We start from the raw sequence: 22,984 nt of genomic DNA, 5'->3' as shown, positions 1-22,984 counted from the left end.
AAAAATTGAAACCAGCTCTCCTTTTTCTCGTCGTGTTTCCCATCAGTCTTTTTCTCATCACGAAAAATGGTCGTGTGTATGCAGGGGTGGACTGGCAACTCATGGGGTCCCTGGGAAATAGAAGATTATGGGGCCCCCGGCTTACAGATGGCCACCACGCCAGGAGGCATTGCATAGGCAGGGCAGCTAAAATCTCAGGATTTTCACATCAAAAGGATGTCGGTTTTGGACATATCAGGGACAGATGTAAAAAAAAACACAGATTTTTACATACTGTCGCTGGTTTTATTGAGCCTGGCAACCCTGATGGGCCCCCCTAGTGGTATGGGGCCCTCGGGCACTGCCCAAGAGTCCCAATGGTCAGTCCGCCCCTGTGTGTATGCTCTGAGGGGAAAAACAACGCGCAAGCTAAGAATCAAGTATGCAGCCCAAAAACAGACCAAAGGGTGGCGCCATTTGAAAGGAACATCCCCTTTATAGTCCTGTCGTACGCGTTGTACGTCACCGCGCTTTGGTCGAACGTTTTTTTGCATGAACGTGTGTATGCAAGTCAGGCTGGAGAGGAATCACGTCAGGAAAAACTTTGTTTTTTTTCCTGCCGAGAAAAATGGTCATGTGTACGAGGCATGACAGCAGTTGGCCAATAGTGAAGCCTCGTACACACGTCCGAGGAACTCGACGGGCAAAACACATCGTTTTGCTAGTCGAGTTCTTTGTGAAGCCGCCGAGGATCTCAGCGAGCCAAATTTTCCCATTCCCGTTGAGGAAAAAGAAGACATGCTTTCTTTTTGGCCCGACGAGATCCTCAACGGTTTCCTCGTCGAAAAGTGTACACACGACCGGTTTCCTCGGCAAAAAAAAAAAAACAGCAAGCTTCTTGCTGGTTTTTGCCGAGAAACTCGGTCATGTGTACGAGGCCTAAAGGTTTAGGAAGCCAGAGAAAGTGGACTCATTCGACAGAGTTTCTTCTTACCAGAGTTTATGAGCATTCCAAGTACCCAAGATGCTCAAAGGGGAGTTCCAGCCAATTTGTATGTTTATTAAAAGTCAGCAGCTACAAAAAGTGTAGCTGCTGGCTTTTAATAAACAGACATTTACCTGCTCCAGCGCTCCAGCGACGCGCCGGCTGTGGCTCCGCTCCTCTCCCCCCCTCCCCGGCCGGCGTCTTCATTCTCAGTGTGGGCACCCGGCCGTGACAGCTTTCGGCTTCACGGCCGGGCACCCACTGCGCATGCGCGAGCGGCACTGTGCATGCGCGAGCTGCGCAGCCCGGCGCTGCGCCGTGTAATTGGCCAGGAGATCGCCTAGGACCTGTGACGTGTCCTAGGCGATCGCCTACAGCAGCCCCTTCCTGTAGGCGATTAAGCTTAGTCGCCTACAGGAAGGAGGAAGTGGGACAGGAAGTCCCACTCTTCCTGAAGCCCCCACTCCCCCCCCCAAAAAAATTACATGCCAAATGTGGCATGTAAGGGGGAGAGGAGTGGGTTAAGAGGAAGTTCCAAATTTGGGTGGAACTCCTCTTTAAATAAAAAATATATCTGATATGCCGTTACCCACAGGTGTAGCTTTGTGCTGACTGGATTAAATAAGTATTTTATAATTAGGTTGGCTGTAAGTATTTAAGCAATGCTCTTACCGATTTCAGGCACTGGCTGCAGGATGCTCTGAGAGAAAATGAACCCGATTCATGCTCCGTATACCTAGTTGGGGCTAAAAAAGACACATTGGTGAGTAAAAAGGTCTGTAGTTTATCTCATTTCAGCATCGTGTAAATGTTTGGGAAGCTTTCTGCTTCATACAGGAATTCAAGTGTTGCATGTTGGCATTGTAAATATGCTGAGATTTGCTCACACAATAGCACCTTTGTAATAGAATTGATAAATGCACTGTACATGTCAGATAGAACACAAAGAGCAACCTGAAATGTAGTTTTGTGAGTTCATTGTACACAAACATTAGAAGTTATGCTGATGTACCATCATTCAAACAGAGTCTCTTCTTACCTTTGACGAGATGTAATCCTATTTATTTGGGAGGGTAATACAAAGGAGGAGGCATGGCCAGGATTTCCTACAAATTTACTCTATACAGTGTTAAATAAAGCCTTATTATAGCCAAAACTGCTGTTCTAGTTTTAGGACGTGGAAGGCTTCTATCCTATCAGGCTTTTATTGCTGATTGTGTCTCCTCTTCTCACTTCCTGCACCAGTGGCACCCTGTTCCACCTTGGCACACAGGAGGTGCTGGGGAGAAAAAGTGTATGTCAAGGCAAAATAAACTACAAAAAAAAAAACACATGCGATGCATGTCTGTAATACGTGCACATTTCCTCACGATTTTTTTTATGTATAATTTAATAATATAATAATACTAAGTAAGTACAGATAAACAAAAACTTGTTAATTTTGCCAGAAATCCAGTATGCGTCTAACTGCATTTTTGACCTGAGAACAGAGTGCATCTACAGATCAAAGGGATGAACTTCAACATGTAGATGAAGTCAGTTTAAAGCAACCTGTCAAGTAAAAAAAATATATAATTGTATTTGGTTTTTTTTATGTAACACTGAAAGGCTTAAAGCGGAGTTCCACCCAAAAATGGAACTTCCGCTTATCCCACTCCTCACCCCCTTACATGCCACATTTGGCATGTAATTTTTTTGGGGGGGGAGTGGGGGCTTCAGGAGAAGGGGACTTCTTGTCCCACTTCCTCCTTCCGCCGAGGGGCTGCAAAGGCGATTAAGCTTAACCGCCTTTTGGCAGCCCCTCCCTGTAGGCGATCGCCTAGGACACGTCACAGGTCCTAGGCGATCGCCTGTCCAATCAAACAGCGCAGCGTGGGGCCGAGCCGTGCGCGCATGCGCAGTGCCGCTCGCGCATGCGCAGTGGGTGCCCGGCCGTGAAGCCGAAAGCTGTCACGGCCGGGTGCCCACAGTGACAATGAAGACGCCTGCCGGGGAGGGGGGAGAGGAGCGGAGCCCCGGCCGGCGCGTCGCTGGAACGCAGGAGCAGGTAAGTGTCTGTTTATTAAAAGCCAGCAGCTACACTTTTTGTAGCTGCTGACTTTTAATAAACATAAATATTGGCTGGAACTCCCCTTTAAGCCCTGTACACACTTTTGAGAACCCGGCAGGAAAACTGCCATGAGAGCTTTGGCCGGGAATTCCGGCTGTGTGTATGCTCCATCGGCACTGCCTCGCAGTGTTTCCCATAGAAAATCTGGAGGGAAAACAACTGTCGGGAATCCCGACGGGAAAATAGAGAGCAGGTTCTCTATTTTCCCACCGGGATTCCCGGCTGTTTTCCTGTCCGGAAAACTGCGAGGAAGTATACACACGGGCGGTTTTCCCGGCCAAAAACTCTCCCCGCAGTTTTCCTGGCTGGAAAACCGGTCGTGTGTACGAGGCTTTAGAAACGTAGAAAAGCTTAGGTTTCTACCCTTCATCACTCTACAAACAAAGGTGCTTTAATGCTGTTTGTGCTTCTTTTGGACAGATTTCCTATAATTTCCTGTTCTTGGTGACAGGATAGAAGCAACTTAAAGTGTTACTAAACCCAGGACCCTGCATTCACGATATCTGGTCTCCCACCATACACAGAACATAGAAATGCAACCAATTTAGTAAATATAAACTGCCAAACAACCTTTTCTCATCAGCAGTATATAGCAGTCTTGTGACTTCTATCATTGCCTGATTAAAGCTTGTTGGAGGAGTTTTCATACTGCACTGGCTGTCCTGTCAGGATGCAGGTCCCCTGACCCTCTGTCTGGACAGTGCTGATTGGCCCACATGCAAGAAAAAAAACTCTCTAGCAATTCATCCTTCTTATAGGTCTACCAACAGGGCCCTTTCAGATATCTGGAGACACAGAATTAACGAGACACGAGAGTCAGGTTGTGCATTCATAAGGTGTCTGATTTTACTGAGATGGCATACAGTATTTATGAGTAGAAAATAAGGGAGGGGGTATTTTTTGGTTACAAAAAATATGGAGAAAACAGGTTTTGCTATCAATAGACAATTAGATGGATACCTGGTCATTTAGTGTTGCCTGAGGGTTAAAACAGGATTCCAGGCTTGGCCAACAACAAACACAACAGGGGGTGTGTTGTTATACAAACATTCCTACATACCATACAGATACATAAGATTATCAGCAAGAGGGAATATACACAGTTAAGCCAGGCAAATATATTTAAGATGGCGGTGTAATTCATATATATTATTCCAATCATTGCACACACCAAACTGAGCATGTGCAGACTGACTCCACTAACTCTGTCTTATCCGGACATGTTTTGGGGACAATGCAAGAAGAGGAGGATATGTGCATACAGGATCAAAAAGCCTTTTTACACAATGCAGATAATTAACCCCTTAGGTTCCACAGTGATTATAACAAGCATGCTTTACTGCATAAACAGACTGATTTTACTGTTGTGGGTTTAGTAACACTTTAGGTCGGCTATACAAGAATCGAAATTCAGCCAAATTTCGATCTGTGTATGGGCTTGCTGGGACTTGTGTACAACCAGTCTGTCTATTTTACCCCAAAAGGATCAGTGCTGCCTGCTATAGCCGCAACACTGATCATTGTATTCTGCCGGCAGGGAGGGCTCCCTGCCAGCAGAATACAATAGCGGCGGCGTAACGTAAATCAGATACGTTACGCCAGCACAGTTTTACGCCCAGATACGAGAATCTGGGCCCTTCTGCCTTAGGTTTACAGAGAACTTAGGTAGCAATCTGTTTCTTTTAATTAATGATCGACATCTTAGTCAATAAAGGCTTGTCGCTAAGGGATTCCATTCTGCCTAGCAGCCATCTTGGCCAAAGTAAACAGTTCAGTTAAGCAATAATTAGCTGTTTACTGGGAAATATCCATGTTCAGGCTTTCAAGTGCCACTCAGAAGAATAAATTCTGAATATGGGTAGATGTATAAAATGAATAGTCTGTAGACATTATACAGAAATTTTTTAATCAATTACAGTAAAACCTTGGTTTGAGAGTAACTTGGTTTGAGAGCGTTTTGCAAGACAAGCAAAGTTTTTAAATACATTTTGACTTGATGTACAAGCGATGTCTTGATATACAAGTAGCGTCATGTCACAACTGAGTATAAAAGAGCGAGGCGCCTCTAAGTGTAGCAATATGGTTACATTTAATGAAGGTACAACATTTAGAAACATATTGCTACACTTAGGCCCCGTACACACGACCGAGTTTCTCGGCAGAATTCAGCCAGAAACTCGGTTCAGAGCTGAATTCTGTCGAGAAACCCGGCCGTGTGTACACTTTCGGCCGAGGAAGCCGACGAGGACCTCGGCGAGGAAATAGAGAACATGTTCTCTATTTCTTTGTTGTTCAATGGCAAAAGTCGGCCCGCCGAGTTCCTCGGCGGCTTCCACACTGAACTCGACGAGGAACTCGATGTGTTTGGCACGTCGAGTTCCTCGGTCGTGTGTACGGGGCCTGAGAGGCGCCTCTCTTCGCTTTTATACTCTGTAGCTCCTTCTGGAGTTTGGTTCTAATCCCCTTGTGGAGGCTTCCATTTGTGGATGGACATTTTATGGTTACATAATCTAGTCACGTTGCTATAATCTTTTTATATGGACTATAAACTGAAGGACCTATGAATAAATGGTTGTGGAACGAATCATCTGAGTTTCCATTATTTCTTATGGGGAAATTTGCTTTGATATACAAGTGCTTTGGATTACAAGCATGTTTCTGGAACTAATTATGCTCACAATACAAGGTTTTTACTGTTTTACTGTATCAAATACACAAGAGTGACTAGATATCCCTGATCTTCACCAGGAGAAGCTACAGAAGCAAGTCTTACTTATGGTAATTCCATGTAATTGTGAGAATTCTGCATTGTACTGATGCTTTACATTTGCCTACCGTATGGTCTCACAATACGAGCTCCTTTCCAGTACATAATGCCAGTTGAATGCATTCCTTAAGACCCGTTCACACGATCGGATATTCCGACAACAATTGTCCGACGGACGTGTTTTGACGGATAATCCGACCGTCTGTATGCTCTATCGGACAATTGTTGTCGGAATTTCGGGCAACAAATGTTGGCTGTGCATGCTCTCAAATTGTCCGACAACAAATATTGGATGGTCATGCTCTCAAATTGTCCGACAACAAATGTGTTCCGTCGTATTATCCGATCGTGTGTACACAAATCCGTTGGACTAAAATCCAAAGTACAAACACGCATGCTCCGAACCAATGCTAACCATCAGACAGCATTAGCAGAAGTTGCCCAAAGGGTGGCGCTAAAGAGCTGAAAAACCACGTAGTTTCATGAATGTTGGATGAAAAAGTTCTGCCGTCTGTATGCAGAACAAGTTCACGGCCAACGCCCTTCGGACAAAAATCTACGGATTTGTCCGATGGAAGTCCAATCGTGTGTGTACGAAGCTTTAGTCATAGAGCTTCGCCACATTCACTCAGCTATTCTCATGCAAAGTGAACAGCCTTAGTAAATTATTCCCATGGTATTAGTACAGTCTAAAATTTCTATTTTTGTGTATTTTGTACAGCCATACATTTTTCTCTCCTTTTGTTTTGTAAGGTTATTGACCTCCATTTTCAGTGTCAGAATTTTGTTCAGTGTTATCTGTCAGCATGATGTCAGCAGGGGTTTATTTACACAAGCCGTTATCCCCTGAACCTGGTACAAAGCTTAGGCTTTTTTACAACTATGGGTCATTATAACAAATTCTTACAAAGTTTCCAGAATTTTTCCCTTTGCTTTCTCATTTTTATAGCAATGCAAACTTAAAGCGGAGTTCCACCCAAAAATGGAACTTACACTTTTTGGAACCCTCCCCCCTCCACTGTCACATTTGGCACCTTTCAGGGGGGAGAAGGGAGCAGATACCTGTCTAATACAGGTATTTGCTCCCACTTCCTGGCATAGATCACTGTGGTGATCGCAGTGTCCTACGCCACTTCCTGTGCCTACTCTGTCCTCCCCCGCTGTCTTCTGGGAGACACCCAGGTCCCAGAAGACAGCAGGGACCAGTAAGGATGAGCATGCGCAGTACGGAACCGGGAAGTGAAGCCGCAAGGCTTCACTTCCTGATTCCCTTACCGAGGATGGCTGCGGCAACAGCCAAGAGCCGAGGGACATATTGTCTTCGGCTGCTGACATTGCGAGCGCCCTGGACAGGTAAGTGTCCTAATATTAAAAGTCAGCAGCTGCAGTATTTGTAGCTGCTGGCTTTTAATAAAAAAAAAATCGGCGGACCTCCGCTTTAATACATACCACATACAACAATTGTATGATTTACTGTAATAGAATAAAAATTGCTATTTATTTATATTTATTAAGACCATTCAAAATGGAATTATGTCGGCTCAAAAAAAACCAAAAAAACTGAGCATTGATGACTGCAATAGTAAAGCTCCTCCTGGCCATATTGGGCCCGAATTTTTGTGCAGTACACTTCTTTTGCAAACAGGTGGCGCTGTTGCTTGTAAGAGCCTTGGGGTGTTTACAGTACGGTACTACCAAACTGTATCCCACATTAGTATCAACCTTTGTCTTTGACTGTGATTTCTACTTAAAACTTTTTCTTAAGGCTGGATTCACCATTGCGAATTCGCAATAGCAGGGGATTTTGACCGGCTCTCTATGGAGCTGGTTCACATATATCCGATGTGGCTCCGATGCAAATTTGCACAGGATCCCTATGCATCTTTTGGTCTGTTTCAGGTCGGAATTCATCCAAAAATTCGGGCTGAAATCGGACCTGAAACAGTCAAAAAGGGCACACAGGACCGCATCGGTATTAGGTGTGAACCCAGCCTAAAGGTGTTTACAGAATTGGATACAGGTATGAAGTACAGCCAGTGCCGACCCAAGACATTGTGCTCCCTGGGACCAAGAATGAAACGCTGCCCCCCCCCCAGAAAAAAAATCACGCCAACCAAAAGGCCCCCACATTCATTATTTTATATCATAATAACTAAAGGGGACCCGTCATGGCTCTATACATGTTTAAAGGAGTATAAAGAGGACCTGTCATTGCTCTATACATGTATAGGAGTATAACGAGGACCTGTCATGGCTCTATACATGTATAGGAGTATAAAGAGGACCTGTTATGGCTCTATACATGTATAAGAGTATAACGAGGACCTGTCATGGCTCTATACATGTATATAGAGGACCTGTCATTACTCTTTACATGTAAAGGAATATCAAGAGAACCTGTCATGGCTCTATAAATGTATATAGGACTATAAAGAGTACTTGACATGGCTCTATACATGTATAACGGAGTATAACAAGGGCCTATCATGGCTCTATAGATGTATAAAGAGAACCTGTCATGGCTCTATACATGTATAAAGAGGACCTGTCATGGCTCTATACATGTATATAGAGGACCTGTCATTACTCTTTACATGTAAAGGAATATCAAGAGAACCTGTCATGGCTCTATAAATGTATATAGGACTATAAAGAGTACTTGACATGGCTCTATACATGTATAACGGAGTATAACAAGGGCCTGTCATGGCTCTATAGATGTATAAAGAGAACCTGTCATGGCTCTATACATGTATAAAGAGGACCTGTCATGGCTCTATACATGTATATAGAGGACCTGTCATTACTCTTTACATGTAAAGGAATATCAAGAGAACCTGTCATGGCTCTATAAATGTATATAGGACTATAAAGAGTACTTGACATGGCTCTATACATGTATAAAGGAGTATAACAAGGGCCTGTCATGGCTCTATAGATGTATAAAGAGAACCTGTCATGGCTCTATACATGTATAAAGAGGACCTGTCATGGCTCTATACATGTATATAGAGGACCTGTCGAGACTCTTTACATGTAAAGGAAAATAAAGAGGACCTGCCATGGCTCTATAAATGTATATAGGAGTATAAAGAGGACCTGTCATGGCTCTATACATGTATAAAGGAGTATAACGAGGGCCTGTCATGGCTCTATAGATGTATAAAGAGGGCCTGTCATGGCTCTATAGATGTATAAAGAGGGCCTGTCATGGCTCTATACATGCATATAGGCGTATAAAAGGACCTGCCATGGCTCTATACATGTATCCAGGAGTATAAAGGGACCTGTGAATTGCCGGCGGCCACAATGTCTTTTGCGCAAACTAATCAATGTACGCTAATTGTGTTTTTTTTTTGTACCAAAAATATGTAGAAGAATACATATTGGCCTAAACTGAAGAAAATAGTTTATTTTTCTAAATTTTGGGGATATTTATTATAGCAAAAAGTTAAAAAATATATAAATTTATAGCACAAAAAATAAAAACCGCAGAGGTGATCAAATATCACCAAAAGAAAGCTCTATTTGTGGGGAAAAAAAGGACATCAATTTTATTTGGGTAGCGGAGCTGGCGGAACGGGCTGGTGGCCATCAGTATGCTGCCCCCCTAAAAGTGCTGCCTGGTACCCATGGTACCACCCGGTCCCATCATAGGGCCGGCCCTGAGTACAGCAAATATCTGTGTCTGTGTCAATGTAGTGGTTTCCAGCTGACGCTTCATCGGGCAATTACAATTAGAATTTTCCTCTCCATACAGATCCTTGCGTCCATAGCATATTATTCCCCCTTATGTTTCCGTGGTTGCTGCTCTGGAGGAATGTTTGCCTGTATCTAGCGGAAATGTCCCATAGTTAAACAATTTTAGACACACATTTGTGTCCAATTATTATACATGGTGACTGGCTTCCCCTTTCACAAGGACCCATATGAGGCCTTATTGGATAGAAAACGGGTCGGGTGAACTAAAATCTAGTTCCGGCTTGTCAAACATATTCATTATGGCGATAATGTGTGTGATAGGTCAGGTAAACTTCTGTCCTCATAGTAGTTAAAGTCTCACATGAAATATGCCAAACAATTCCCTTTTAGCAAACCATAAGACTCCTTACCCACATTTGGAGAAAATAAAATGTCCATGGGTTTGCCAATTACCTGTCCCTCAATTTTCACAATAACCTATTGAGATTGGACCCTCCGAATAGCTATGAAGCCTCGTACACACGACCGAGTTTCTCGGCAAAAACCAGCAAGAAACTTGCTGGGAGATATTTTTTTGCAGAGGAAACCGGTCGTGTGTACATTTTCGTTGGGGAAACTGTCGAGAAACTCGACGAGCCAAAAAGAGAGCAAGTTCTCTATTTCCTCGACGGGAGTCTCAAATTGGCTCGTCAAGTTCCTGGTCGGACTGGTTTCCGTCGAGAATCTCGAGCGTGTGTATGCTAAGAAACCCACGCTTGCTCAGAATAAAGTATGAGACGGGAGTAAAAGTAGCATTTGTAATGGAGATAACACATTTTTCACGCTGTAACTATACTAGACTATAAAGTGCAAATCGTCTCTTAACAAACTTTTACTTAACACGCAAACACATGAGATTAGCAAAACCAGCCCCAAGAGTTTAGCCAGTGGAATTGAACTTCCCCTGCCGTTGTATGTGTTGTATGTCACCGCGTTTGAGAACAAGGAGATTTGGTCTTGACTGTGTGTACGCAAAGCAAGCTTGTCGAGTTCCTCGACAAGCCTAACAAGGAACTCGACGAGGAAAACGATGTGTTTCGCCTGTCGAGTTCCACGGTCGTGTGTACGAGGCCTGAGGACTGCATATCTGAGTTGTCACCCTGCCCTTATTTTTAGGTCCCCTCTTTCTGGACCCTTGTGGTGCCTTCCCTATGCCTCTGCTTTTCCCCTCAAGCTGCTATCTTATATTTGGATTCATACACCCCACCTCCATTCCCAGGGCTTCTGTTAGAAGCAGGCCTCATACAGCCTGCCTGACAGCCCCCCCCCCATGCCACCTCAGTGTAAAAGCCTGAGTGTTTTCACACTGGGGCGGTGCACTTGCAGGGTGTTAGAAAAAGTCCTGCAAGCAGCATCTTTGGTGCGGATTGGGAGCGCTGTATACCAACCAGGCCAATATACATGCCCTACCCTACATGCTTATGCTGTGTGTGTTTTAGGCCAATGTACAGTATAGTGTTACTGGTCATTATTATTATTATACAGGATTTATATAGCGCCAATAGTTTATGCAGCACTTTACAACTTGAGGGTAGACAGTACAAATACAATACACTTTAATACAGTTGGAGTCAGAGGGCCCTGCTCCTTAGAGCTTACAATCTAAGGCCTCGTACACACGGCCGAGGAACTCGTCGTAAATTAAACATCGTTTTCCTCGACGAGTTCCTTGTTAGGCTTGTCGAGAATCTTGAGAAGCTTTCTTTGCATACACACTGTCAAGACAAAATCTCGTTGTTCTCAAACGCGGTGACATACAACACGTACGACAGCACTATAAAGGGGAAGTTTGATTCCACTGGCGCCACCCTTGGGGCTGCTTTTGCTAATCTCATGTTACTGCGTGTTAAGTAAAAGTTTGGTGAGAGACGATTCACTCTTTTCAGTCTGTTACAGGATGACGAATGTGCTACCTCCATTACAAACCCTACTTTTACCGAAGGCACGCTCCTATCTCATACTTTATTCTGAGCATGCGCGGGTTTCTAAGCATACACACGAACGTGTTTCTCGTTGTAAACCAGCTCGACGAGGAAATTGAGACTCCCAACGAGGAAAAAGAGAACTTGTTCTCTTTTTTTCTCGTCGAGTTCCACGACAGTTTTCTCGACGAAAAACATACACACGACCGTTTTCCTCTGCAAAAAAGCTCTGCCACCAAGTTTCTTGATGGATTCTGTCGAGGAAAATGGTCGTGTGTACGAGGCCTCAGAGTGAAGGTCAAGAGATACAAGAGGTAATAACTGTGGGGGATGTGCTGAGAAGATAAATGGACAGTTTTTAGGTGGGGGCCAGATAGGCTTCTCTGAAAAGATGAGTTTTCAGGGATGAAAGTGGACAAAGTAGGAGAAAGTCAGACAGATTGGGGTAGAGCATTCCAGAGGATGGGAGAGGCTCTGGAAAAGTCCTGAAGGCAAGCATGGGATGAGGAGCGAAGAGAACAAGAGGTTGGTATTTTGAGACTAGTTTACTGATGTAGCTGGGGGCCAGGTTGTAGATGGCTTTGTAAGTTATTGTTAGCATCTTGAATTTAGTTTGTTGGTTAAGTGGCAGCCAATGGAGGGATTGGCAGAGGGGTATAGCAGACGCTGAGTGGCAGCAACATTCATGATGGACTGAAGTGGGGATAGCCTATTTAGAGTAAGCCAATGAGGAGGGGGCTGCAGTAGTCGAGGCGAGAGATGACCAGGGAGTGGAGTAGAAGCTTTGTGGTGATAGGAAGGGGTGTATCATAAACCCTAGAATGTTTTAGGGCTGTGCTTGTATGTTCTTGGACATATATGCATTATATTCCTTCTCTGCTTTGTTCTAGTCAGAGGCTGAATATGAACGGACAAAGCAAGATGCTTTGAAATTTGCTGAGGAAATGAATGCAGAATATTGGTCTGTCTCTGCCAAAACAGGTAACTATATCAACTGCTAATAATCAATACAATTCCAATGCATCATACACAGACAAAACAACACATATCCAGTGCAATGAACAACAAAGTAGCCATGGGAAAAATGGTGTGACTTGTTTCTTTTCTCAGGTGAACATGTAAAGGATTTCTTTTTTCGGGTGGCAGCTCTGGCCTTTGAACAGTCCATGAAAAGGGAGTTGGAGAAGAGCAGATATATCACAGCACAGATTGGAGCTGGCAGTCTTATACGTATGTGTGCCTGGTCTTATATTTTATACTGGAAAAGTGTGAACCTGTTAGGGCCAACATTTTAGGCGAAATCAGGGAAAACTCTGCATAGTTCATAAAGATTCATCAACCTCTTTGGCCTTGTACACACGACCGAGGAACTCGTCGGAAAAGACACATCGTTTTCCTCGACGAGTTCCTTGTTAGGCTTGCTTTGCGTAAACACTGTCAAGACAAAATCTCCTCGTTCTCAAACGTGGTGACGTGCAACACATACGACGGCTGGGGAAGTTCGATTCCACTGGCACAACCCTTGGATCTGCTTTTGCTAATCTCATGTTACTGCGTGTTAAGTAAAAGTTTGGTCGGAGACAATTTGCACTTTTCAGTCTGTTACAGTGTGAAAAATGTATTATCTCCATTACAAATGCTACTTTTACTCCCGTCTCATACTTTATTCTGAGCATGCGCGGGTTTCTTAGCATACACACGCTCGAGTTTCTCGTCGAAAACCAGCCCGACGAGGAAATTGAGACTCCCGTCGAGGAAAAAGAGAACTTGTTCTCTTTTTTCCTCGTCGAGTTCCTCAACAGTTTCCTCGATGGAAAACGTACACACGACCGGTTTCCTCGGCAAAAAAGCTCTCCCACCAAGTTTCTTGATGGATTCTGTTGAGTTTCTCGGTCGTGTGTACGAGGCCTTCTAGGTTAAAGAGAAAAATGTGTTATTTGCCTCCCTGTTTTTTGGGTGCTGATATAAAGTATCACTATAGGTGTGCGCACAGGGTGTACCGGGTGTGCCCAGGCACACCCTAATCACCCCATGCACATTAGTGTTATGGCTCTGTGTAGCAACAGGAACATGGGAAATATCTCCCTCTTACCGGTTCTGCCAAGAGAAGTGTTTATGCTCTTCTCTTTCACTGTGTCAGCAGGGAGATCAGTGTGCCGGGGTCATATATATGTAGATACATACACATGCATGTGTATTTGCACTTAAAGGTGCACACCCTAATGCATTAGACTGTGCACACCTATAAGTGTCACCCAACGATGCACATTTGCTTTCTATCCTGGATAAAATTAAATCCCATGTCAGTTAGCTTCAGCATAAAGATCTGTATATGCTAAGGACTTTACGGGGACGAGCCAATCAAATGATCAGGAAATTTGATTTCTTGGGGCATTTTGTACAAAAAAGGGTACAGGTTTTTTTTAGTGTTGCCATGGCAGCAAACAAGCAGCATGTCAATTTTTTTGGCAGCTGTAGAAAATTATAGTTGAAATGGTAGAATAATTTTTAATAAATTACATAATGGCCTGTTTATATCATCATTTTGGTATATAATATATATAGAAGTGGGGTTTTCTTTATTATTGTTATACTTGCCAAGGTACATTGTTATCTTCCATTCATTATATTATGCTGTTTTGCTGCTGAGTTCTCCTTCACAATTGAGCTTCAACCTAAGGAGATCATTCATATTCATGCATTTGCTTGAGCTGCCCATAGTTGGTGTCATTAATGCATTTTTCTTATTATTTTAGTTACTTCTATAACAAAGATACAGAATGTGCAGAGTTAACAAATCTTTTTTTTTTTCCTCTTTTTAGATCTTGAAGGAAATTCACCCGAGAAAAGGGAAAATGATTCCCAGCCTAACATGAATTGTTGTTAGATTATGACTGCCTACAGAACAGACCACTTAATACTCTGCAGCTCTTATTGCCACCGGCAGTGTCCAGGCAGCACAGCAAGCCACACGAGTTTCGTCTAAATTGTGACCAAACAATGAAGCTCAAATCCCTCTTTGGGCTTTTAGAGACAACGACAAAACATCTTGAAGTCTGCACTACATTAAGATTTGTCTAGCCTGCAGCACAGCAATAATGTGCCCCTTGCATCAGGGACGCTCTCCATCCTCCCTGGTCGATTTCTGCATCAGCAAGTTCAAATGTATAATCTTACATTATGAAGCTTAGATGACTTTCCAAAAAAAAAAAACAAGACAGTAAATAAGAATATTATAAACCGTGTCTAAAAAAAAAAATGCCAAAGCCTTGCATTTATTTTCCTACATGTATTATGGATTTGTATGTAGTTATTCTCATTTCTAAAAATAATAATTATGACATGAAAAGTCAACTGTTATTGTTATGGCCAGAGCTGGATTTCTGCATTTTCAACGGGTGGTGGCATACGGTGGAAGGGCTGCTGCGGGGAACAAGCCACCCATGCATTAGGGTTCATTGACTAGAAGAGTAGAGCATGTTCAATTTGCAAATGGAATTTTCACTTAGCTTAGTGAATAAGGTGAAGATTTTCTGACCGCAACAATCCAATCGTGTGCAAGAAAAAATCCTTTTTTCTGGTAGATCATTTACTACGCTGTGAACATTCTCTTTTAACACTAAGTGAACATTCCCTTTCAAAATAAAATGTTCTTGCAAAGTGAACATACTCTACCCCTTTAGTAAAAAAAACCCATTATGTTTCAGACTGTAAGTAGACATTTTTGTGAATAAAAAGTATTCCAGTTTCCACAGTTTGTACATCTTTGTTAATTAAATAATGATCTGTGTACCGACAGTTCCCTTAAAGCAGGGGTCTCAAACCGGTGGCCCTCCAGCTATTGCAGAACTACAATTCCCATGAGGCATTGCAAGGCTGACAGTTACAAGCATGACTCCCATAGGCAGAGGCATGATGGGACTTGTAGTTCCGCAACAGCTGGAGGGCTGCCAGTTTGAGACCCCTGACTTAAAGAGTATGTTACCCCAACATTTCATATTCAAGATCTGTTGTACCATGTATTTGTGTTAAAGAGCACCCTGTTCTCTTTGCATTTCTTCATTTGCTTGAAATAGCTGTTGATCCTAACAGAACCCCTGCTTTCCTATTTCAAACTAATCATGGTAGGCATAGAAGCACAACTTTCCCAGTGTAGTCATATTTCTAGCTGTGCTAGGAGCACAGCCTACCTGTCCTCCAATGGCCAAGACTTGTGCTGATACACCCCTTTTCACAGCTCTTCACAGAGAAGATCAGTGTATTGCTGTTTCTCCTTCCTCACCTCTCCAAGCCCCTTATGCAGCTGAGAACAGAGGTCATGTGATCACATAGGAAAAAACGTTTTTCTCTGTTCCTGTTATAAAATGTTGTAAATAAGTATGTTTTCTCCTTCACTGATGAAGTGGCACTGATGATGAGGCACTAATATGCAGCACTGAGGGGCACTGATAGGTGGCATTGATAGGCGCAATGATGGGCACTCATAGGTGGCATTGATGGGCGGCACTGATGGGTGGCACTGAAAGGCAGCATTGACGAGGAGGCACTGTCAGGCATTACTGATTGGCATCTATAATGGGCATGGTTGGCACCTCTAATAGATACTGGTGGGCATCCTCGGTGGGTCTGCACAGATAATCAATCAATGCAGATCCCCACCTGTCAGGAGAGCAGCCGATCGGCTCTCCTCTACTCGCGTCTGTCAGTGTGAGTGGAGGAAAAGCCAATAAACGTCTCTTCCTGTTTACACTGTGATCAGCTGTGATTGGAAACAGCTGATCACATGGTAAAGAACCTACGTCAGAGGCTCTTTACCAAGATCGAAGATGCGGTGTGTCAGACTGACACACCACACCAACGATCGCCGCACTGCACGCCCCCACGGGCGCGCAATCACGGCTTATCCTGTTGGAGGTCATATGATGTCCAGTCAGGATAACTTGACCACTTTCCGGTTGTCATTCTGCTATATGGCAGGTGGGAAGTAGTTAAGAATGAATGGCAGCCCTGCGTATTTTAAAACAGCAGTGGAAGGTTGCAGACTGTGGATGGTTGCGGGTGTGGGAATCACTGCATGGCTTCGGCATTGTTCCAATATTCATTGAGGGCTGGTTTACACCAGACGCATGGGGTTGGGCATAGACAAATCAAAAATCCTTGTTCTCCATCATGGCAGATCACACCACCATAAAGGTCATAGAAATGGGGAAGCAGCAGGGTGGTGAGCCTTACATTGTATAAACTGTCTGTGCCGCAACTGACGCACTAGTAAGTGATTTTGTTCATATAAAAATCTTGTTCTCAGTATCATAAACAGCCTCTATGTAATGTTTACCAGGCTGTAAAGGTAAATCACAAAGTATAATTGACATTTTTTTATACATTTCCTGCAAAGTGCTCTTTGTTTCTAAAAACATAAGAAAATGATGTCCATTTTAATGTTTTAATTTTAATTTACTGCGTATCGTGATATCTATATTGCCGTGTCCTTAAATCCTCTTGCAATAAAATAAAATAAAAAATAAATGTTTATTGTGCATTGAGCCTGGAAGATTGTATTTGATTAGCAAGCAAAGCTAAGTTTTTTTAATTAGCCATTCAGATTGGGACATTATTTCAGGTCATTAGCCATGTGACCTCAGCGCATGAATCAGCAGTCCTGTGAATGGAATAATCAATTGGTGCTACGTTACCAGTGTTTGCATTGTCTGGAAATGTCCAATCAGCGCCGGGTTCAATGTTTCATTGAGCGGGCATTAAATCTTGCAACCAATTGATAAAATCCGGAGCTCATAAACTAGAGCAAAGGAAAGCAGGGAGGGACCTGAAAGAGTAACTCCACTTTTGTGATCTGTGTACATTCAAAGGATTTTAACCACTTGCTTACTGGGCACATATACCCCCCTCCTGCCCAGGTGAAATTTCAGCTTCCGGCACTGCGTCGCTTTAACTGACAATTGCGCGGTCGTGCGACGTGACTCCCAAACAAAATTGACGTCCTTTTTTCCCCACGAATAGAGCTTTCTTTTGGTGGTATTTGATCACCTCTGCGGTTTTTATTTTTTGCGCTATAAACAAAAAAAGAGGGACAATTTTGAAAAAAAAAACAATATTTTTTACTTGTTGCTATAATAAATAGCCCAATTTAAAAAAAAAAAAAAAAAAAAATCCTCAGTCTAGGCCGATACATATTCTTCTACATATTTTTGGTAAAAAATAAATAAAAAAAATCGCAATAAGCGACTGGTTTGCGCAAAAGTTATAGGGCCAGATTCACATACATTTCCGCTACGCAGCGGCGGCGTAACGTAATCCATTTACGTTACACCACCGCAAGTTTGCAGCGTAAGTGCCTGATTCACAAAGCACTTACCTGTAAACTTGCAGCGGTGTAACGTAAATGTGCTCGGCGCAAGCCCGCCCAATTCAAATGGGGCGGGCACCATTTAAATAAGGTGCGTTCCCGCGCCGAGCGTACTGCGCATGCTCCGTCGGGTAAATTATCCGACGTGCATTGCGCTAAATGACGTCGCAAGGACGTCATTGGTTTCGGCGTTAACGTAAATGGCGTCCAGCGCCATTCACGGACGACTTACGCAAACGACGTGATGTTTTAAATTTCGACGCGGGAACGACGGCCATACTTAACATGGCTTAGAACACCTAGGGCTCAGCCCTAATTTTACGACGCGTATCTCGACGGAAACAACGTAAAGTTAGAGCGACGGACGGGTATCGCGGACGTTGGGGGATCGCCGTAACTAGTCATTTGCATATTCTACGCCGACCGCAATGGCCTCGCCACCTAGCAGCCGGCATAGAATTGCATCCTAAGATCCGACAGTGTAAGTCAATTACACCTGTCGGATCTTAGGGCTAGCTATGCGTAACTGATTCTATGAATCAGCCGCATAGTTAGGACGGGCGGATCACAGAGATACGACGGCATATCAGGAGATACGCCGTCGTATCTCTTTTGTGAATCTGGCCCATAGTGCCTACACACAGATTTCATAGTTTACACACACAGATCCACGTCCTTGTCTGTGTAACCGCCGATCGCGGGTGCCTGGCGGACATCGCGGCCGCCAGGCACGCGCATCGGCATCTCAGTGATGCAGCGGGCACGCAGTGGCTGGAGGCCGTATATAGACGACCACCCGGCAATTAAGATCCACACTGCCGCCGTAGAAAGTCGTACGGCCGCCAGGAAGTGGTTAATAAACGTTTGTTATTCTGAAGAAATATCTGTTTGTTTGTCCACAGACAATGTGAATCTGTATCGGAGTGCTTTTATAATGATCAATCTCTCTACTGCAGGGCTCTAAAGAGGAAAGTGGCCGGGTCTGCATCCCTTTAGACGTGACTTCCCTTTGTTGCAGAGAATGTCAAAAATCTGATTTGTATCTTAGCCCAGACCTCCGGGAAAACCAGTAAGCCAATCACACAAGCAGAAAATGACAGAACGCCTCCATTTTACAGGAAATTACAGAGCTGCAGATTGAAAAGGAAAGGTCTTCTTTAATAACATTCAATTACAATATGGACTTGGGTCGCAATTGTATACGCTATACACTCACTGGCCACTTTATTAGGTACACCTGTTCAATTATTATTTAGGTACTTATATAGCGCCGTCAATTTATGCAGCACTTTACATGTACATTCACATCGGTCCCTACCCTCAAGGAGCTTACAATCTAAGGTCCCTAACTCACATTCATATACTAGGGCCAATTTAGGCAGAAGCCAATTAACCTGCCAGCATGTCTTTGGAGTGTGGGAGGAAACCGGAGCACCCTGAGAAATCCCACACAGGCACAGGGAGAACATGCAAACTCCAGGCAGGTAGTGCCGTGGTTGGGATTCAAACCAGCAACCCTTTTTACTGCTAGGCGAGAGTGCTACCAACTACACCACTGTGCTGCCCCTTAGTAACACACATTGCTAATCAGCCAATCACATGGCAGCAACTTAATGCATTTAGGCACCTAGACGTGATGAAGACAACTTGCTGAAGTTCAAACTGAGCATCAGAATGGGGAAGAAAGGGGATTTAAGTGACTTTGAATGTGGCATGATTGTTGGTGCCAGACGGGTTGGTCTGAGTATTCCAAAAACTGCTGATCTATTGGGATTTTCACGCATAACCATCTCTAGGGTTTGCAGAGAATGTTCTGAAAAAAGAGAAAATATCCAGCAAGCGGCAGTTGTGTTAATGAAAATGCCTTGTTGAGGTGAGAGGAGAATGGGCAGACTGGTTCGAAATGATAGAAAGGCAACAGTAACTCAAATAACCACTCGTTACAACCAAGGTATGCAGAAAACCATCTCTGAATGCACATCGAACCTTGCTACAGCAGCAGAATACTACACCGGGTGCCATACTTGTCAGCTAAGAACAGGAAACTGAGGCTAGATTTGCACAGGCTCACCAAAATTGGACAATAGAAGATTGGAAAAACATGGTGTGGGGGATATTTTCTTGGCACACCTTGGGCCCCTTAGTACCAATTGAGCATTGTTTAAATGCCACGGCCTTCCTGAGTATTGTTGCTGACCATGTCCATCCCTTTATGACTACAGTGTACCCATCTTCTGATGGCTACTTCCAGCAGGATAATGCACCATGTCACAAAGCTCAAATCATCTCACCACTGGTTTCTTGAACATGACAATGCGATCCCTGTACTCCAATGGCCTCCAGTCACCAGATCTCAATCCAATAGAGCACCTTTGGGATGCGGTGGAACAGGAGATTCGCATCGTGGATGTGCAGCCGACAAATCTGCAGCAACTGCGTGATGCTATCATGTCAATATGGAGCAATCCACTGGTTGAACGAAAAAAAATGTATAACGTATGGCCAGCCAAAGAATGAATCTGCTTAGTGCTTTGGAATATGTCTCTGCAACTCGAAACTAGAACAGGCCCTTGTCCAACCAAACCATAGACGACTTATTTCCACGTTCTGCATTCTTCTAGATAGGCCATTACGTGGCTCCTCAAAGTACAGTGGAGAGGGTTGATGGATATGATTGATCAACTTGGTACATTCAGCCTTCCCATTAACAGCTCGAATCTTGGCTGGTTCCTGCTGAACTGGCTGAGATTAAAACCCTGTATGGGCAGCCTTAGACATTTTCTGCCAAGGCCAAACAATTACTTAGATCCTTATTATACTATGCTAGGAAAACTTTAGCCTTGCAATGGATTCACTCTGAGCCTTTACATATTGAAAAACGCTGGTTAATCAGAACTTGCCTTTGTACAAACTGGGGACCATGTATGGGGACCTCCGCACCACCGCTGATGTCGTCCCTTCCACACTGTGCTCTGAGTGCTTCAAGCCTCGCTTTCAGATCCTTCTACTGCAGGGTAGTCTTCCCGTTCACGATTGCAGACTGACAGCGGTGGTAGCTGGCAGTGCGAAGGATGGTCTATACCCCCGGATGCCTGCATACTTAGATGTGTCTTTTTTAATCATCAACCATGTGAGTTGCTAAATGTTGTACCTTCATTAAATGTAACAATATTGCTACACTTAGAGGCGCCTCTCTTCTCTGTAGTTCCTGCGGGATGTTGCTTCTAACCCTCTTTGTGGAGGCTTCCATTTGTGGATGGACATTCTATGGTTACACAATCACATTGCTATAATGTTTTTATATGGACTATAAACTGAAGGATTTATGAATAAATGGTTGTGGAACGAATCATCTGAGTTTCCATTATTTCTTATGGGGAAATTTGCTTTGATATACAAGTGCTTTGGATTACAAGCATGTTTCCGGAACGAATTATGCTCACAATTCAAGGTTTTACTGTCCATGCTTTGATAAGCTGTTTGCTCTTGTTTTCTACAGTCTGTTTTTTATTTTTATGATGTCGGTATAAATTGGGCATTCGCGCGTTATTTAACCACTTAAGGACCGCCTAACGCCGATACACGTCGGCAGAATGGCACGGCTGGGCACAATCACGTACCTGTACGTGATTGTTAAATGCCCAGCCGTGGGTCCCGCGACCTGGTCCAAAGCTCCGTGACCACGGCCGCGGGACTTGCGGACCCGATCGCCGCTCGAGTCCCGCGATCGGTCCCCGGAACTGAAGAACGGGGAGAGCTGTGTGTAAACACAGCTTCCCTGTTCTTTTTTTTTTTTTATAATTCTTTATTTTATATATGTTTTTTCCTTTTCCTTCCACAAACAAAAAATATAAATACAGCTCATTCAATATCTTCTGTATTATAACATTTGTTTATATCATCAACTAAACATCTCATAATCTCTATTTTATATTTGCTACATCCTGTTCCGTTTCTGATCTCCCTTATACTGGTCAAGGTACTGCCTCCTTCGTGGTCCTAAACACCTTCAGCCACCACCATCGGAGGAGCGTCTTGACCCCCAGGGAGTGATGGTTTCCCCCCCTACACCCCCCCCCACCCAAAAAAAAAAAAGGGCCACCCCTAATTTCTCCCCCCCCCCCCTAGGGGTTCTGTTCCCTATATTCTATGTATGGCGTCCAAGTCCTCCAGTACACCTCCTCCCGTTCCCGCATTCCCATTGTAAGATTTTCCATCAACTAAATCTCATTTATTCTGCTAAGCCATTGTGACTTTGTTGGGAGAGCAGTACTCTTCCATAAAATTGGTATACACGCTTTTGCCGCTGTTAACAAATGGCGTAGGAGAGATTGTTTATAGTTTTCCAGTGATATGGGGATGTCAAATAACAAGAAAGCTGCCGGTCTATCTCCAAGATTCACCCCGGTAATTTCCAGGGTTGTTTCTGAGACCATCTTCCAAAACTCTCTTATCATTTGACACTCCCAAAAAATGTGTACCATGGTGCCCTCTTCTTTCTGGCATCTCCAGCAAACTTTAGATGTATTGGGAAAGAACCGGTTCAGTAATGTTGGTGTCCTGTACCACCTTGTCAGTACTTTATATCCCCCTCCTGATACCTGGATGCAATTGATGCTTTATGTGTAAATGAGAAGATCTTATTTTTCTGTGTCTCTGAAAACTTTATGCCCAGATCCCTTTCCCACGCCTGTATGAAAACCAGATCTTGTGGCGCATTTGATTCGATCAGTAAATTATACATATATGATAATGTATGTCTCATTGGTTCTTTTTTTAAGCAAATTTCTTCGAATTTCGACAGGGTCCCTATATCTACCTCTTGGATTTTCAGAGAACCTAGGAAGGTTCTCACCTGATTTTGTCTCCATAAGTCAATATCTTCTCCATATGCCTGTTCCATTTCCTCATTCTGCATCGCATGATTGTCTCTCATGAAATGTATCAACCTGCTGACTCCTTTCCATCTTAAACTATTAAAACGTCGGTCTATTAGACCTGGCTCAAAACTCGGATTTCCCAAAATAGGTGTCATAGGGCCGATACATTTCAACAGCTTCGTTTTCTTACATAGCCTTCTAGTAACTCTAAGTGTGGTACTTATCATTGGGTGTTT

The 22,984-nt window shown here is 43.7% G+C and overlaps 2 protein-coding genes across 2 annotated transcripts in view; one reads left to right on the top strand and one right to left on the bottom strand.

Moving 5' to 3' along the window:
- The window catches only part of RSPH14 (radial spoke head 14 homolog), a 336,392-nt gene extending 334,670 nt beyond the window's left edge, over positions 1-1,722 (bottom strand). The window contains exon 1 of the mRNA XM_040349605.1: positions 1,637-1,722. The gene's annotated coding sequence lies outside the window, so the exon portion shown is untranslated. The remainder of the gene's footprint in view (positions 1-1,636) is intronic.
- RAB36 (RAB36, member RAS oncogene family) overlaps positions 1-15,254 on the top strand; it is a 36,077-nt gene extending 20,823 nt beyond the window's left edge. The window contains exons 7-10 of the mRNA XM_040349629.1: positions 1,646-1,727; positions 12,395-12,485; positions 12,615-12,734; positions 14,327-15,254. Coding sequence (XP_040205563.1) covers positions 1,646-1,727; positions 12,395-12,485; positions 12,615-12,734; positions 14,327-14,391 — 358 coding nt within the window. The 3' untranslated portion in view covers positions 14,392-15,254. The remainder of the gene's footprint in view (positions 1-1,645; positions 1,728-12,394; positions 12,486-12,614; positions 12,735-14,326) is intronic.
- The last annotated feature ends 7,730 nt before the right edge of the window (positions 15,255-22,984 follow it).

Source organism: Rana temporaria, chromosome 1, assembly GCF_905171775.1.
Source record: "Rana temporaria chromosome 1, aRanTem1.1, whole genome shotgun sequence".
Lineage (NCBI taxonomy): Eukaryota > Metazoa > Chordata > Amphibia > Anura > Ranidae > Rana > Rana temporaria.
This window is presented reverse-complemented; position numbering and strand designations above follow the sequence as displayed.